The following is an 18,942-nucleotide window of genomic DNA, read 5'->3' on the forward strand; positions in this document are numbered from 1 at the left end:
AAATTGACCTTTATTTCCTCCATACTCTCAATTGTGAAGGAAGCTGCAGTGTTTCCTATAAAAACCTTGACAGGCCCAAGTTCTGTTTAATCAGAAACTTCTAAAGGCTAAGCTGTCCTAAAGGCTAATGCAAAAAAAAAAAAAAAAAAAAAAAAACTGGCCGGGTGAATCTGAGGGTAGATGTGTGTCAATTGTCGGAGAAAAACAGAGTTCTCACTATTTGTTTAGGTACAGCAAGTCAGATGCTTTATTAACTCTCACAATTACGCAGAGGGAGAGAGCTAAGCAGGTCTCTCAACAGGTAAACAATTACAGCAAGCATTTATACCTTTTGTTACAGACAATAATGAGCAACAGTTGCATTTTGTTTATACATAGGTCATTCTGATATCTTGTTTTGCTCACTAATGTAGACTCTTAGTCTACATTCCATATTATCTACACAAGGTCGCAGCAACTTCTCACACAGTTCTTTCCCACTCGCCTCACACATTCCTCGCTTCTACAAATCTCGCGTTATTAGGGTTACAGTTAGCCTAACTCTTGCTAACGAACTGTCATGCATTGCATCCCCTTCCTGTCAGTTCTTTCTCTGCTTCCACACTATCAAACCCTCCCCTCCTTGCCACAGATGCTGCTTTCCAAAATCTCTGACAGCAAATTAAAAAGAAAGAAAAACAGCCCTGAGAATCTCTTTGCCCCAGCTCATGAATAATTTAATAAACAGCAAAAGGGCAGCAACCACCTCAGGATTGTTCAGGTGCCAGCTGTCTTTGTTCACTTACTATTAATTTATGTTTTATTAGCATTTCTGGTAGACCAGCTGATGCTGTAACCCCAGTCGCTTATGAGCACTAGAGAAGTTTCCTTCCAACAATTAGTTTAATAAGAACAAATTAATAAAATACAAACTGGTCAGAGTGGTGGGCAAAACACATGAGCCAGTGGACTGGGGCTTACTGGATCTCAGTTCAGTTCTCTACCTGTTCACTATGACCCAGGGCAAGTTCCTTAGGGCTAGATTTTAAAGGTATTTAGGCACCTAAAGATGCAGATACGTGCCTAGTGGGCTTTTCAAATGTGCCTAGGTGCTTATTTCAATGGGAGTTAGGGGCCTCAGTTCCCCATCTATAAATTGGGGATAATATCCCCTTTCTCCCACCCTTTGTCTGTCCTCACTGTTTCAATTATCAAGCTCTTCACAGCAATGGCTGTCTCTTACAATGTGTTTGAACATTCTGGGCATAGATCTCAGCTAGGACCCCTCTATGCTATCGTATTTCAGATAATAATGTGTTTCCCGCAGTAGCGGATTCCTACAGTAGAGCAATCATGCCACCATCTGACGGCTGTCAGGATCACTTGAATTGCCTGCTGCTGAAACCTTTCCAAAGCTACCCCCCCACCCCTGCACATGCTGTGAGGTCATATGGATTATGTATCACCACTTGAGCTATCTAGGAGATAGAACCACATTGCAAAAACGCCCTGATTGCAAACAAAGCAACTTTTAATCCTTGAAGTAATAATGTTATTTTACATTTATGGAGCACATCTGTCATATAGGAATAGATTCATTAGTTGTTTTGGCTCTTCATCCAGGAAACTGGGAATAACTCTTTCTTGGCTAAATCCTCACCCCCTTCTCCCATTTTCTCTCAGCCCTTTAAAAAATGACAACAAATACATTTTGCATCCTTTGAAATCAAGAAAATAATCTCTCTCTCATTGAAAGTGAATCTGGGTAACACTGGAGATCAGAATCTGTTTCCTTCCACCACCACCCTGTCTAATTTACATCACTTTCATAATTCTAGCAAGGGGATTTGAGTCAATTATAGCCACGCTGAAAGTACTGAGAGACCCCACCCAGGAGAGCAGGAAGGAGATTAAGCAAGGAGTCCTTGCTTCATTTGTACCGCTGCTTCCATTGTTTAGTGCTGCAGAAGAGTGAAGAACAATTGCAAAAGGAATCCAGAATAAATAAATAAAGGTTCAATGCACTCAAGCTGCAAACATGCCTCCTTTTACACCCGGTTATTTTATGGTGATACAGAAGACAGAAACGGACATAAAACAGATTGAATAGTTCTCTCTCTCTATTACCACTTCGCTATGTGTAGGTGCTTGATTGCAGTATTGCCAACTCCACACGTTCCAACATCATGAGTCAGGGCCTTAAATGTCATGAAATTGGCTTAAATATTATTAATTAAAAAAAATATATATATATATATTTTGAGGGCTTTTTATTTCCCTGCTGGATTCTGAGCCTTTCAGGTGAAGCTGCTTCATATTTTCCAGATTTTCTCCACAGTTATGAGGGCTAGAAACTTACATTTTTTTAAATGAAAGCTGAGGTTCTCACATTATTACAGGGTTTTTAAAAAAAGATCAAATATCCTGGGATTTACAAAAAAAATTACAGAGTTGGAAGCACAGGGATTTTCCATGGTGCACAGCAGGCTACCCACCAGGGTTGCAACAGGATATTTGTGAGTGGAGGATACATGTGGGTGTAAGTGAGGTTAAGACCTTGACACAGTCCTCCCCTCAGAGCAGGACTGAATCTCTGGCCCCTACTGTGCTCACTTCCTACCTCTCAAGACTGTGGGCCTGTGGACAGAGAATGGGCGTGTCAGAATAGACATGGATTTACATGCAGTCCTAGCCCTAATAACAGCTTGCTTTCTGCTCAAGTCTCATGCTTGCTTCCAGGCAGGGATCATATTGTGCCCATCCGGCACTGCATTCATTAATGCAGAACTGGGTTCCCTCATCTTGCTAATACGCACAGCAATCTGCAACTGGAGGCAAATCCTCAAGGTGGGGTAAACTGTCATAGCTTCATTGATTTTCATTGACAGTTTACACTCGTTGAGGACCTGAACCTCTGCACTGTGCGGAACCAAGCCCCTTAAGATCTGGAGCTGATCCTGAAGCAGGGGTTGAGTTGGGGCCCATCTCTCTTTCAAAGCAGAGACAATTCCTGAACAATGCTCAGTAATGTTCCTGGAAAATCTATCTGTGCAGAGTACTTCAGAGCCAGGGCCGGCTCCAGGCACCAGCTTGCCAAGCAGGGGCTTGGGGCGGCCACTCCGGGGAGGGGCAGCAGGTCCAACTATTCGGCGGCAATTCGGCGGACGGTCCCTCACTCCTGCTCGGAGCGAAGGACCTCCCGCCGAATTGCCGCCGCAGATTGCGATCGCGGCTTTTTTTTTGCGCCGCTTGGGGCGGCAAAAACCCTGGAGCCGGTCCTGTTCAGAGCAAGATAACTCTTCCCATCTACTATTCTCTGTCGCATCTCCCACACAGCCTATCTCTGCAGCAGCAAAGACTTCAGCTTTCTAACCTCATTATTTCACCTTCAGGTCTGGCTAACTTTGGTGAACATCAAGAATGGGAGCAAACGCTGATCAGCTCAGAGAATCAGATGGTATTTGTCTTTAGCAAGCCTCAATACCCATCCTCCAATTTCCCAGTTTAGGCCAATGAGAAATCAGATCAGGCAAATCCAATTTTAGCTAGGCAGTAAGTCTGGAAAATAGATTAACACAGTAGCTGACAGCAAGAGCCAACACAGGGGTCAAACTGAGTTTGAGAGGAGATCAAAGCATTTAGTGCTTATAGACTTAGCAGGGGGACTACAGTTCCAGTATAATATTTTTGACAGAAAATGACAATGCCATTGATGACACAGAGAGAGAGGGAGAGAGAGATTGGGGCTGATTTCTCACTACATTATGCCAGATTTATACCAGTGTAACAGAGTGGAAAATTGGCTCCATTATTTCTTTTTATCCAGAATTTACATTTAGGGACTTTTTAAAAATCTAACCAGCACTTCTTCCCCTTGTCCTCAGCTGTCATTCTTAGCAAAGGCCTTGCACCAGAAGTTACTGAAGGAATAATACACAGCACACCGTGTTTTGTAATTTGATAAGAGGAGCCATCTAATTAAAATAGCCCACCTACCAACCCACTGGCTGTAAATTGCAGAAACCAACATTTGGTCACGCATGCAACAGTGCCTGCCACCCAGCTGTTTCCATCACCCCATTAAAAATCATTTCACTGTTGTGGTAGCAAAGTTAGTTTAAAGGACATTAATTTAAAAAAAAAAAACACCAGTAAGATTTGTAAACACTAGTGGCCAAATACAACCCTAGACTGAATCAGTGTAATTCCACTGAGCTCTGTGGAGTGGCACCTGCTTCCTTGAGCATGACAGGGGAGGGATAGCTCAGTGGTTTGAGCATTGGTCTGCTAAACTTATGGTTGCGAGTTCAATCCTTAAGGGGGCCATTTAGGGATCTGGGGCAAAAATGTGTCTCAGGATTGGTCCTGCTTTGAGCAGGGGGTTGGAGTAGGTGACCTCCTGAGGTCTCTTCCAACCCTGATATTCTATATTTGACCTTGATTTTGGATCTGTTACCTTGTGCCTTCATTTGAGTGGGATCCTACTGCTCCTAGTGAATGCACATGTTCCACTTATTCAGTCAGTAAAATATACTTATTTGAATCTGACTGTGGTGTATACCTTCATAACTAATACAGCCACAATCCTGAGCTCATTCATCTGATTAAGTCAATGATTTAACGGTGGGCCTTTGCTTCTGCCATATGAGTATGCTGCTTTTGGGTTAGTCCCTTCACAAAGGACAGTGGTCAGCTACCTAAAAATATGTAGCCTTTACCTTTGACAAACAATGACCAACTAAATAAGAGCAAGTGCTATGGGCAGCAGGGAGAGTCATCTGAGGACTGCCTTCTGGCTGAACTGGGTTTGCCTCCTGGTTTCACCTGGGCGTTAATCCCCTGCTGTCTGGCCTGATCTCAGCAAGAAATCTGGCTCTTTATATATGTTGCTGCTGTTGGAGAAACTGCCACTGTCATCTTCAATAATTCTGTGTCACAGGTCCTTGTGTAGCCCACTGGTGAGCATGTGTTAGGTGGTCCTTCTCTGTACCTGCTCCACAGAGGTACAGCTATAGAGCTCCAGCTAAGTTTGCTGGTTCAATGCCCAAGACGGTGGCCATCACATCTGCCTCTCTCATGGTGCATGATTTTGTGAGGGCTGCTATATCAATTCCACTCTGGAAGAGAAATACTTATATGATGGCCATCCTATTAGCTACAGTGGAAGAGACCTGTTAAGTCACTAGCCCATCTCCGTGTAATTGCAGGGTCAACCCCTACTGAATATTTTTTCTGCCTAATCCTGTTTAGTAATAGAAGACCCAAGCAATGTAAGCAGGGCCAGCTCTAGGCACCAGCTAAGGAAGCAGGTGCCTGGGGCGGCAAATCTAAAGGGGCGGCACTCCGACTTCCCCCCCTGCTTCTTCGGTGGCACTCTGACTTTTTTTCCCCCTCACTTTTTCAGTGGCACTTCAGCGGCAACTTTTTCTTTTTTTCTTTTTCAGCGGCAGTTTGGGGGCAGCTTTTTTTTTTTTTTCTTTGCTTCGCCGCTTGGGGCGGCAAAAAAGGTAGAGCCGGCCCTGAATGTAAGCCCCACCCCTTCCCAAGTTCATTATTCCATACCCTCAAAGATTTCTCTTAGACAGAAGTTTGCTTCTGAGACTCATCTTGCTAATTTCACCCCATTGCTCTGCCTTATACCTCATAGGCCACCACGTCAATCTGAAGGGAAATGAGAAAAGGGAGGACATAGAAAGAAAACACACGATTTTAATAAATAAATATTATTTATTCAATTCAAATGTTACAAAACTCTAACAATGATTCTAGACAAGCTCTCACTGTAATAGCCCACCAGCATACAAGTTATTTGAATGAGGATGGGGGATTTCAACCATCTTTCTTTCTCCACAATCTGATTGGCTGACTGGTAGATGGAAGTTTTTACTATGGAATGAGAAACTAAAATATCAGCCACATGTATTGAAATTTGTCAAGTTGTGTTAGGCTGGTTTAGAACCTGGAATTTCCTACTATGAAGGTGTAAATTCTGGATTGATTTCAATGAGCTTTGGATCAGGCCCTTACACCAGGGTAAAGCAGGACTAACACCAATTAAGTCAAGCAGTTATATGTGCATGAAACCTGTGAGAGTTCAAAATCTGGTCTTGAGTAAATGACTACACAAAGCGCAAGGCAGTGGAGAATTGGGCTCCATGGAACATCTATCAGTAGACTGGGTATGAATAGAGCTATATAAGTGGAAGAAATCTAAGGACATATAATTTAGGCCATTCTCCGTGTCTCTTCTGAATTTGGCTGATCATCTCAAAGGGTACGTCTACACTTACCGGGGGGTCCGGCGGCAGGCAATCGATGTTCTGGGATCGATTTATTGCATCTAGTTTAGACGCGATAAATCGATCCCGGAAGTGCTCGCCGTCGACGCCGGTACTCCAGCTCGGCGAGAGGAGTACGCGGCATCGACGGGGGAGCCTCCCTGCCGTGTCTGGACCCGCGGTAAGTTCGGACTAAGGTACTTCGAATTCAGCTACGTTATTAACGTAGCTGAATTTGCGTACCTTAGTCCGAAGTGGGGCGTTAGTGGGGACCAGGCCTAACCCTGCTTTATGGGGACGATCCCCAGCTGGCATAACTCAGCATCGCAGAACTGAAGTCAATAGAGCTACACTATCTTATGCTATCTGAGAATGTGGTCCGGGATTTAGAGAATATTTACAACTAATCCACAGGCTGCAGTGGTATTCTTCATTTTAAGTGTAGGGAATATCTCTGGAATTGGTAATAACTCTGAAACTAGAATGATGTTTTCAGAGCAGCCACTGTATAACCCTAAGTATAGCTTTTACTTAGAAATGAGAAACACCACCTCTTTTCTGTGTTATGGAAATAACTGGAACACACTCTTATAAAGTTGAACATGTATGGATTCATGTTTTAAACATGAGCTTCAGCACAATATGAATCTCAGTCTGTTTTCCCCCTATTTCCCTACATTTAAAAAACCAATAAAGCCATAAAAGAACAAAACAGTGAACTAATGAGAAGCAAGGACATTACAGTAAAAGGCCACAGAAAAATGAAAAGTGATTGCAAATCTCCCATAGATATGATTAGACCTACTGCTTCAAAGGGAAAAAATACAGGTCTAGTATATTCAGTCATATTTTTTTCTGGTTTAATTTTTTGATTGCAAATAAACTATTTGATACATTTGTCCCTCTTTTCTTGTCCATTATCCAACCTGCACTCTTCAGAGATGGTTGTTATTTGTAAGTATAACAAATCTCAGGCTAGAGGAGGCCTAACAATTATTTTCTCTATCAGCCATTCACTATTTGTGGTGTACAACTGGCTTAGTAACTCTGGAGTAAACGCACACCATGCTTATCCCTTAGGATAGTCATTGATCGTTTTGGTTCCATTCTACCAGCACTCATTACAAACAAATGCTGGTGCTCTTGTTCACGTGAAAATGAATGAGCAAAATTCTGCCCTCCCATAGCCACTCATTCCAGACCCAAACCACCTTTCAATGCAGGGCCGGCTCTGGCTTTTTTGGCCGCCCCAAGCAAAAAAAAAAAAAACGGGGTGGCCAGAACGGCAAAGCAAAAAACAAAAACAAAAAACCTGCGGCGCGGCCGGAGCACGGGTGCAGGGGGACTGGCTGGGGGGGGGGCGGGAGGGGGGGAGGAAGCGGGCGGGAGAGAGAGAGAAGGGGGCGGCCAGGGCTACAGCAGGGGCGCTGACACGCGGCCCCTCCTGCTGCACTGCCGCCTGCCCTGAGGGCTCCGCTCCGGTCGGCGGGGAGGGAAGGAAGAAGACTGCCCTGCAGGGCGCTCTGGTTCTCCGAGCCGCCGCCCCCTACAGGGCGGCCGGAGCGGAACAAACAAACAAACAAACAAAAAGCGGCCATGCCGCCCTAGGATTGGGCAAAATGCCGCCTCCAACAATCTGCCGCCCCAAGCACCAGCTTGCTCAGCTGGTGCCTGGAGCCGGCCCTGCTCAATGGCAGCGAAAGGTCTGCAAGGTGAATGAGTTCAGAATAGATCCACAATGTGGAGAAATCTGCCTGACTGCAATGACTCGATAAGAAAACAGAGGCTCAAAAAGAAGTGGACCTCTAATTATGTCAACCCAGCATCTAAAGCCTGCAGTAAAGGAATACTGCACTTTCCACTGCTACTCCATGATCTGGAGATTTTATTTTCACACAGAACCTACCACAACCAAGACGCTCTGGCTCGATGCAGGGAGTAGGATTTGGCAGATAGAAACGAGAGACGGAAAAGGCCTGGACTCCATCTGCCCAGCCAGTATACTATTGTTCTCTACGGTATATTTTCCTGTGCTCTGTATACATACAGTTTTGGCTACCAGCACAGAAATTCAGAACATAACATTGTCTCACGGGCTGGAATGTAATTTGCATTTGTGATGCTGATACATTGATGTCTAATGATTTTAGTTTAGCAGCAATGCACTTATTACAATGAGTAGTAGTTTGTATTACCGGAGAGCCTTGGCACCCCAGCCACAGACTAGGACCTCCTGGTGGTAGGTGCTGTACAGACACAGAACAAAAAGACAGTCCCTGTCCCAAAGAGCTTATTGTAGTCTATGAAATACATCCACCCTTCATTCACACACGCATTAGGCATCATAACAGACTTCTTGAGTGCTCAAAGTCTGTTATCAAAGCACTTATTTTTGGAGTTGTTTTCCAATATTTTCATCTCTCTGCAGGCATTGATGATATTGACAGACACACTGATCTACAATGAAAGCAATTCCACTGCATCAGGAACACTGCTTTCCCAATCCTCTGGGGCAGTCTCAATAACAAACACTGCTCAGAATACCCAGCCGTGGCAGGATACTATCAGACGTTAGTTCCTTTGGGTGTAACCAGGAACCTGACAAGCAGGGTTGTACACAAAGAGGCCTATTCCCTACAGTGGCTTGCCAGCAATGGTCTCCAAGCTATATTCAGCAAACAGGTGTGACATATGGAAAGATGGTTTCTCAAGCCATCTGAAGTTTTCATTTGGATGCTGAGATTGTATTAAGAGTGACAGGCGATTGCCATCTGGTGATTTCACCCTCAAAATGAAATAGCCACCGGTGCACCCGGCATCACACATTTTCATTCATATCATGATCACAGTGAAGTCAATTAAAACAAAGCACTTTTCCTTCTCTGTTCCACGATCCACCCTCCAGGGTTTACGTCCATTTGTAACATCTTCATCACCCACTTGTCTTTCCGTGCACCATCAATGAACTCATCAAGGGACAATTGCCCTGTAGAAGAAATGGGGAAGATAGAGATTGATAGAGTGTGACAGAAAGACCTGGTTTACACTTAACATTTAGGTTGACATAGCTGTGTTGACCTAACCCACAGTGTAGACACAGCTAGGAAGATGGAAGAATGCTTCTGCTAGTCTAGCTACACCTCACGCAGGGAGATGGTGTTCCTTCACTGACAGAAAATGCCTTAAGACAGCATAGGCTGTGTCTACACTCTGGCTATGTCTACACTAAACACCACTGGTAGTGGCATTTAAGGGACATGCAACTACATGCCACAGTGAAAAGCACATCATCTCCACACTGGGGTGTGTAGTTACACATATCAGTTAAAGGCTCTGGCAAAGGGTAGGCAGCGGGGGAAAGGCTGACCCTCTACTGGAGTCTTTCCCTGTGGCGGGGAAAGGCTGCAGCCGTGAGGAGGCAGCAGGACACTACACTGCTAAAAGTAGCATTGTAGCTGGAGAGGCATTGCTTGGGCAAATAGAGAGTAGGGTATGGACTTGAATACATACCCACAACCTACAGGCATGTCTTTACTTACCTAAGCTATGCCTCACCAACTACACTGCTGTCTTTACCTATACTAGGGGGACTACGTATGTATGTACCCTACATGCTGCCAAAAGAAGGGTGCAGTGTAGATGCACCCTATGAGGTTATGCCGGCATACCTATGGTGCCATAGCTATGTTGGTGTAGTCCCTGTAGTGTAGACATACTCAAAGTCAGAGAGAAGAGGAGAAAAGGAAGTAAAAATGATATTCTCTACATTAAATGCAAATGTAACAATGAGGGCAACAATTCAGTACCAGTCCTCTGCTCATCAATATGTGACCTGTCTTCCAGGGTGCTGTAAAATCACCAAATGTATAGGTATTTCAGGTTTCAATCCATCCCACAACACAGTTACGCAAAGTTTGTCATCAGATCCCTTTCCTAAGGCCTTGTCTACATGGGAGAAATCGACTGTTCAGAATAACTGTTCAACTATCACTATTCTGGTATAATTTTGCTATTCTGGAATAACTCCTCTGTGTGGCCTCTCTATTACCAAATAAAGGTGATTTTATCTGGAGGAATTATTCCAAAGCAGAGTAATTACTCTCCAATAAAGTCACTTTTATTTTGGAACAGTGTCCACATGGGGTTATTCCAGAATAGCTAATATTCGAAAATAGCTATTCTGGTCAATTTCCCTATGTAGACAAGGCCTAAGAGACAGAAAAATATTCAGTCCTATCCTTCACTGAGTGGGCTTTTGACTAAGATCAAATGTTGCTATAGTTTGATATCTGATACATCCTTTCTCAGGTGAACTCTGAACCTGATCCTGCAAACCATTACTGATGTGAGTGGCCCCATTGACTTCAATGGCACTATAAAGGACTACTCCAGGGTTTCAGGATTGAGCCTTGTATTCTGCCTTTGCAGGGTATCACATGATCTGGGAGAGGGATTGCTCAGTGATTTGAGCATTGGCCTGCTAAACCCAAGGTTGTGAGTTCAGCCCTTGAGGGGGCCATTTAGGGATCTGGGGCAAAATCAGTACTTGGTCCTCCTAGTGAAGGCAGGGGGCTGGACTCAATGACCTTTCAAGGTCTGTTCTAGGAGATAGGATAATCTCAGAGATGTAGATGGGTGTGGTATAGTTACTTAGCTAGATTAGAAGATCTTTCCCATGTTGAACTCCTGTTTTCTTATGTTATGATAACAGGAAATGTTCTCCCTCCCCTCGATATTGACCTTAAAGGACTTACTTCAAGATTTACCCCAATGTAACTGAGATCAGAGCTTGGTCCACCATGTCTAATATGAATAAGATGATCTTCCTTCTAGGTGATCAACAATAAAGCTGATTTAATTGATCTAGCCAGCAGAGGTGTTTGTTCACAAGGCATGAATCCAACCTGAGCTGTAAATTTCTTACCGTCCCCATTCTCATCCACTAACTGAAATATCCTGTCCACGACTTCCTCGGGGGAGAGCAGTGGAGTCCTCTCTTCCATTTCCGACCGACACACTTTCTTCAGCCTGTAAATAGACTGGAAGAAACGAAGCTTGTGAGTAAACAGGGCTGGCAAGCAGCAAACGGCAAAGAAAGAGAGTTATTAATGATGACATTTAGCACTTTGAACCTGCTGTCTGTCTGTGTCTTTCACAAACATTAATCAAACCTCAATGCTCCCCTGCAAGCTAGGTAAGCAAGTATTATTGTCCCCATTTTACAGATGGGAAAATTCATAGCATGTCAGTGGCATATCTGGGGAAAGAACCCTAGTGCATCTATCCATGCCTCCCAGATCTGTGCTTAGACTGCTCGTTCACATCTCATTATTAGTATTATTACTAATGTATTTGGGGGTGTAGATAGTTGCTGATATAGGGGCCAACTTTGGCAGTCACTGTGCTACTTCTGGCCCTGCTGTCACTCTCCAGCTGCAGAAAAAAATTCTCTGCTAATAGAAAGAAAAAGAGGGGGAATGGAAATAATAATAATAATTAAGTGAAAGTAAGAATAAATGTTATTATTGATTAGTTAATTAATTAATCTAAATCCTCGGGATTGTTTCCTCTTCTGGGTCCAATTCTGCTCTCATGGAAGTTTTTGCCACTGAATTCAATGGGAGCAGGAACAGATCCTTGCATGCAACCCCCTAGAAGCATTTTAGTCTGTAAACATGTCTAAAATGCAAAAACCCAGTAATAATAATGACCGTGCATTTATGTAGCACCTTTCATCCAAGCAGATCCCAAATAGATGTACCAGACAGGTTCCTAATACAATTTCAGTCTAAGAGCAGATACACTAGTATGTTAAAATATCTGGTCCAAATTGGAGTCAGTGGTATTACTCAAGATTTGGAGTGGTGTAGTTGAAAGCACAGAGTGGTCTGTTCTGTTTTCTGTCACTAGAATCAGACAGGTCTTTTCTATTCACCCCTCCATCCCAGCTTCCCTTGGGACAAATGCCTCTTCAGCACCAATTGTGTTCATGAGGCTGAAGTGTTTGGCTGGCACCTTGCCAGCCTGGAGATTGGTGAAGGCATGACACAGCCATGCCTGATTCCCCGTTGACCTTAAAACCATGGCTAAACTTCATTAGGGCTGTCCTCCCTGATGGTGCTGGTCAAAGGATCCTTACCACATCTGCTGCCCATGACCTATCCAAAAAGAGGGGTCAATTGGTTTTAGTGAAGAAGACACTGGCTAATTATAATCCCCTCTGTGACTACTAAGTATTTCCCTTGTTGGTTAGGAGAGAATTGCGCAGATACAAAATTTGTATCGGCATCCGGTCCACAATCCGCAAACATGGCCTACGGATATCCGCATTTGCGGATGTGGATATCTGTGAATATAAAGCAGATTTCCACAGATTTGCAGGGCTCTAAGAATTGGGAAGAAGTTAAGTGCTCAGGTACCACAATGAAGAGAGAGAGAGAGAGAGAGAGAGATACAACCTTAATTCTTTCAAAGGAAAGCTGATCCTGCCTTGTCAAAGAGAACCTGTACCAAGAAGACCTAGTCCTTTCTGATTTCTCTGAACATATTCATTATTCATAAAGATTTTTCTAAGATTTCAGCTGATACATTTTCAGCCTACAGGGTATCCATGAACTGGGGACTGTGACAATTTGCTGTTTTTTTATTCATGATGTCTGACTGATCACTTATGTCACATCGTATGTTTCTGATCCCTGATTGGGTAACTGAAAACTTTTAAACAGGAGAAGACTGAATAAGGCATAGTGAATATCCTTGTTTCATGCACAAGCAACCTGGCTCACGTACGAAAAAGCCTTTTTTCCAACCACTTGTGTGTACAAAGCTCATTCAAGCAAACGTTCATCAAAGGGACCTCATCAAACCGAACACTGATGGGGATTCTAATGGATATTATTAATGCTGTTTTTGCAGCATTCACCTGACTCTAGTTATGAGCCTAATCCCAGCAATTCATCCTCTCCAATTAGAACCAGAGAATAAAATTCACCCTTCTCCCTCACCCTGATCATTATTTATTCCATACTCATTTCACATGTGACAATGACATCAGTAAATTAGAGCTGGTCAATTTTTTCCAAATTTTGACTTTTCAACAAAACAAAGGGATTTTTTTTTTGCAGAAAGTTTCCCTTTCTTTGACACACTGTCTTTTCAGAGAATCTCAAAGGGGTTTATAATCACTAATTAGGTCTCACAAATATCCCTGTGAAGTAGGTACATATAATGATACCCAGATCAGGTAACTGCAGCACAGAGAGATCGAGAGTTTTGTCCAAGGTCACACAAGAACTAGAACCCATGAGTCCTGGCGCTCAATCCCTTCGCCCTAAATCTCTAGGCCACAAGCTCTCCCTCAACAGCTGTGTACGTATGAACAGCAATTGCAGAATAAATAACAGAAATTCACAGTGCGGATCAGCAAGGATGATTCTGCCCAGTATTACCACTAACTTGTGTCTCTCCCGTTACTGCTCACTATTCAAGCAGGAAACCTTGATCCAGACTCATAAATAACATGGGGGTGAAATTCACCCCTTCCACACCAGCCAGCGTATGCGTTGTTGTATGAGGAATTCACTGGTGGTTACAGGGACAGGTCCTCCCTGGCAACTGGGCCTGCCTCCTGCCTTCCTTGGCCTCTTATGCACGGTCTGTTGGCAGCTGATCCATATATCTGCAGATCATGGAACTTATTCCCTGGCCTGCCCCAGTGGTTCCCACCAGGCCATTGCACAAAGGATGTGGTAGTCCCTGTCACTAAGGCTGGCCATTCTCACTTAGGGCTTCATCATTATCCCGAATTATTTCTGCAATTGCTAACTCATTTGAGAACAGTACAGGTCATTATGTTGAGCAGGGAAGGGTGTCTTGCTTAATGACATTAATCCCTTGGCTCATGAATAGTATGGGGCATAAAGAGCCTCCCTGTTAGGGTGATTTTACCCCAAGTGAGTAGATAGATTTAGATCTTGGGCTTAAGGCATTGAACTGGGGCAGAGAAGATGGTTCCCTCCCGGCTTTGCCACAGGCTCCCTTTCTTTGAGCAAATCACTTAATTTCTCTGTGCTTCCCTTCCCCATCTGTAACATGGGGATAATAACGCTTACTTACATCCTTTGTCTGTCTTGTCTACTCAGGTTGTTAGCTCTTTGAGGAAGAGACTGCCTTTACTATACTGTATGTATATATAGTGCCTAGCATAATGGGCCCCTGGTCTCAGTTGGCTCCTCTAGATGTTAGTAACAGTGAAGTCCTACTTACATCAACTATTTCTAAGAGCTCAGGTTTGTCTATGCAGCCGTTCCCATCCTTGTCATACACTTTGAATGTCCATCTCAGCTTGTGTTCCAATTTTCCTCGTAGGACAAGATTCAAAGCAGCCACATACTCCAGAAAATCAATGGTGTTATCCTGTAGACACAAGAGAGGCAACCACAGGGACACTTAGTCATACCCGATCAATACAATTGTGTAAACAAGGATGAAAAATATGCTGAGGTGATTCTCTTGATTATGTGGTTATTTATTTATTTATTTATTTGCTTCCTTACATTTTTTAAGGAATCCTGTGCACTTTCAAGCCAATTGATTGATTGCTTGTGCAAAGTGGGATCCGTTGTTGAATCTGATCGGAAGGTTTCAGATGTTCACTGTCTTAGACAAAAAAAAACAGAGCCTTCCCCAACTGCTATGTTTAACTAGGTGAGAAGGGAAAAGACAAGGAAAAAATCAGGTCAAGTCTTGTATATTCAGAATGTTTTAAGCGGTGGTCTATTTATTTTAATAAGGAACAAAAAACGCTGTTTAAAATGTGCATTTATTTTAGTGTGCTCTAGAATTGCTCACAGTGGATGAAATTCACCCCTGCACAGAGGGCCAGCCAAAGTGTATGCTTTGCATAAGTCCTGCATAAGCCCCACTTAAGCTCTGCTTTGAGAGATTTAACTGGGACTTAGTACCATATAGTCCTTTGCACCGGGATGAATTTCACCTTCGGTGACCCTGCTGGATTGAAACTGATATCAGCCCAGAGTAATCTGAATTTCCAAACAACAGAAGATTTTTAACAATATAAAGATAAACCATGATCCAGTCTACAAAGGTACTTGTGAGCTGGTTTCTATAACTGGATGTGCTGCTGCATGGAGATCTGAGGTTCAAAGGGAGAACGTAGTGACTTTTCACGAATACCTAAAGCTACAGACCTGGGTCTAGATCTTTAACGGGTGCAAATTGCTGCAGCTACATTGACTTCAATAGACTTAAGCCAGTTTACACCAGCTGAGAATCTGGCCCAGATTCCCTACAACTAAGTCCGAGGACTGTCTCCCCTCAGGGCAGGTTGCCCTCAGAGAGGCCCTGCTATGTAATACCAGATTTACAGGTGCATCAGCTCATGGCCAGTGATCAGGACATTGGAAGATGCACAGGAGAATACTCAGTCAGCCTACCAAAATGTGCACTTCTTGAGGCAGTGGGAATCACTTGCCAATGCCCAGCATGTTCATCCAGTTTTATTATGGCTATTCCGTAACAGTTTTGGTGAGTCTGTGCTTTATGGGAAGACCAAAAGATCTATACTTTGCAGGCTATGATGTCAGAAAGATTTCCTTACATTCACCCTCATAACATTTTGTGAGTATTATGATCATTACATTGTTGTTAAAAATATCCCCTTTTTCATTCCATTCATGCCTGCGCTTCTCTCCTGCTCGTGCTAATGGGAAGTATGTACAGTATGTGCACCCACTGCAAAACTGACTTCTATGACCTGATACTGCAACTGTTAGTGTGCAGGTCCCCGGTTACCCCTGGTTGGAGCTCCAGTCACATAAATGGGGCACTCACGTGCTGTCATTTGCAAGACAGGGGCCTGTGTTTGTTTGGAAATGCAATCTTGGCTGAATTTGTATCATTTCAAATTAGAGTAATGCAGAGGCAACCGCACAGACACTTAGTCCGTTCCAATGCCCATTTAGACACAGTTTAATACCTTTAAGAAACAATCTTAATGAGATTAAACTGTATTGAAAAACACCCCTTTTAGCTCATGTAAATAGCAAGGCCCTGAAAGTCAATGGGGTTACACAGGTGCCCACCAGCATGGCTGCAATTGCAGTGCTTGGGCTTAAGGTTTTGTAGAAGTTTCTTCTCAGCAACCTAATTTCAGAGCCAAATGTGATTTGTCAGTCTCTTTCATGGCCTCCCCTGCTATCCTTTCTCTGGACGTGACCCTACTGATTTCAATGGAAGCAGGATAGGGACCCTCTATATCTAATGGAAGGCTGATGTCCGTCACCTCTTTGTCCTACAATGACTTGCAATAATGGTCACCACCATACAACTAATATGGCTGGGGTCTTCAAAGAAACTTAGGAGAGTTGTGGGAACTCACCTTCCCTCTAATGTCAGTGGGAGCTGGCTGCTTAACTCCTTACACTCCTTTCAAAATCTATCTACCTATCTATCTAACTAACTGATAAAGTTAATATTTAGCAAAACAGATTGGAATTAGGAGCCTATTTCTCCATTGCCTTGACCTCTGTCATCATTTTCACCAACACAAAGTTAGTACACAGTGGGCATAAAGTGTTCCTGAACTGGAATGGTAGCATTTCACACCCATTTTGCAAAGGTGTAAATGAAAACACAACAGAGAATCAGACCCAGAATGTTATAATTATTTAAGCCACTTCTTACTTCTCGAATGGCTTAAATCAATATATTGTTTAACTTCCACCTGTGTATCATTATTTGCGCACATGATAATGCTACTTAGTTCTTACAGAGCACTTTTCCCAATCCAAAATGCTTTTCTTGTTTATAACATAGCTGATGTTAAAAAGATGTGTCGGTCGTCACTACTTAGGGGCTTATCTTGCACTGCCCATGGAAACAGCAGCTATGAAAATTATTTACATTATATCAGAGAATGCTCCTATGAGAGCAGTGGAGATGACATTTCAGAGCACTGGAAACTAATAAGGACCAAATATTGTCATGATAGTACAAATAATTAATGTTAACCGAAATGAGATAAATGGTAACTCTTCAGGATAGAGATTGTCTTCTTTTGTGGCTTGCACATTTCTGGTGCTTAATTAATCATCAATCATCATCATGAGTTACCGTGGGAGTAAAATGAGCCAGGGAAATCAGGGGGGCCGCTTGCAGAGTGAAGTACTAATCAGGATGAGTAAGAATGGGGGAATCTGGCTCACTAATAGTCATCTCAGCACTGGATCAATACTTGAACAGTGAGCTCCCGGGGGTGCTCCGGAGTGACTGAAAAAAAGAGCACTTTGTCCTGTTATTTTGGCCCACCAGCTTCGCTTTAGTTCTATATTAACTATATACCACGGGGCTTTTAGGACCTGATCCAAAGACTAATTAAGTCAATTGGAATCTTTCTATGGACTTTGGTGGACTTTAGAGTAGGCCCAAAGTGAAATGACTTCCTGCACATAACAGCTTCACTCAGCAGATGTTTCACTAAAACCAGGATTGCAGTCTGTGCATTCATGGCACTGTCAGTACAAGACTCTCATTCCATTTCACAGAATACAGAACCTCACTAGACCTTTATTCACTACAATTCCCTCTATACCATGAGAGGAAGATAACTTTTTGGCATTCATCTCCCTAGCCAGCTCTACTGTCTGAGGCTCTTTGGGAAAAATTGCCTAACAGGGGAGAGCCTAAAGTTAAGCATCTAAATCCATAGTTAGGCATCGGAGTGAGAAAATTTTGGCCTTAATTGCTACCTATGGTTTAGATTCAGCTACCAGAACTATAGAGGATGTTTTCATTTAGTTAATCCTTGCATCATGGGAGGAACTAGAGCTCCTTCTTGGACTACCAGGGCTCAACCCTGATAGATCTGTCACTAACTTTGTCTCAAACTTAATAAAAAACAAACAACAGGACGCAATGAGCCAAGACAATTCCCAAATTTCCGAAGGAAAAGAAGACTGGTGATTGATCTACTTAACCAGACCACTACTGCAGGTTTTTGACACTTACCCCATTCTTATCAAAAGCTTTGAACATAGTCTCAATATACTCTGCTGCTTCCTGGTTATCCTGGACTCCAAAGAAGCGTTTGAATTCATGCATGAAGAGAGTCCCGCTGGGACATTCCACTACAAACTTCTTATACCATTCCTGCAACTCGGCAACATCAATGTCTGTTTGTTCCCCTTCCTCATTGGTGAAATGTTGTCCCATGTTGCTCCCAAAAACAGAAGAGAAAGAAAAAAGAAAGGAAAATGTAGTCAATGTCCTTTAGTTTATATTGTTCCTTTTTCTCCTTCAGCTGCTTTTTCTTTCTTCAGTTTCTTCTTGGGTTATTTCCTGTCTTTGTTTCTCTTTCCTGTCTTTCATGGGTACTGTATATTTCTGTTTTGTCACCTTGTGTTGCTTTTGTATATTTCTTCTCTTCTTTCTTTCTCTTTCCTTCTATTCTGTGGTCTCTGCTCACCCCTACAATCTCATTCCCTCACTAGAGGATCTGGGAGTGGGTTTCCTTAGTTAAATTAGTACATGTGATGTCAGACTTGGATAAAAATAACTAAGATCATTAGGAGAGTCCCACTATGCGTCACAGAGACCTTCACATGTTCCAGAGCTGTGCCTCATTTAAGAGCAAACTCCAGGCAGGATCAAAATGATTTCTTATGTC

At 43.1% G+C, this 18,942-nt stretch overlaps 1 protein-coding gene across 1 annotated transcript; it reads right to left on the reverse strand.

The window, feature by feature from the left end:
- Positions 1 to 9,094: 9,094 nt before the first annotated feature.
- Positions 9,095 to 18,568, reverse strand: GUCA1B (guanylate cyclase activator 1B). The gene is made up of 4 exons (XM_054027816.1): positions 18,285 to 18,568; positions 14,523 to 14,672; positions 11,182 to 11,296; positions 9,095 to 9,243 (listed from the first exon to the last, which is right to left on the reverse strand). Exons 1-4 carry the CDS (start codon positions 18,486 to 18,488, stop codon positions 9,116 to 9,118), a joined length of 597 nt encoding a protein of 198 aa, XP_053883791.1. The 5' UTR covers positions 18,489 to 18,568; the 3' UTR covers positions 9,095 to 9,115.
- Positions 18,569 to 18,942: the final 374 nt, after the last annotated feature.

This window comes from Malaclemys terrapin, chromosome 4, assembly GCF_027887155.1.
Source record: "Malaclemys terrapin pileata isolate rMalTer1 chromosome 4, rMalTer1.hap1, whole genome shotgun sequence".
NCBI classification, from domain to species: domain Eukaryota; kingdom Metazoa; phylum Chordata; order Testudines; family Emydidae; genus Malaclemys; species Malaclemys terrapin.

Excerpts from the sequence above, each read along its gene's own strand:
- GUCA1B (XM_054027816.1), bottom strand. The coding sequence starts at position 18,488 with ATGGGACAACATTTCACCAATGAGGAAGGGGAACAAACAGACATTGAT. Across the intron at positions 14,673-18,284 it reads AAGCTTTTGATAAGAATGGG|GATAACACCATTGATTTTCT; the intron begins GTAAGTGTCAAA and ends TTGTGTCTACAG. Across the intron at positions 11,297-14,522 it reads AGCTCTTAGAAATAGTTGAT|TCTATTTACAGGCTGAAGAA; the intron begins GTAAGTAGGACT and ends CGTTTCTTCCAG.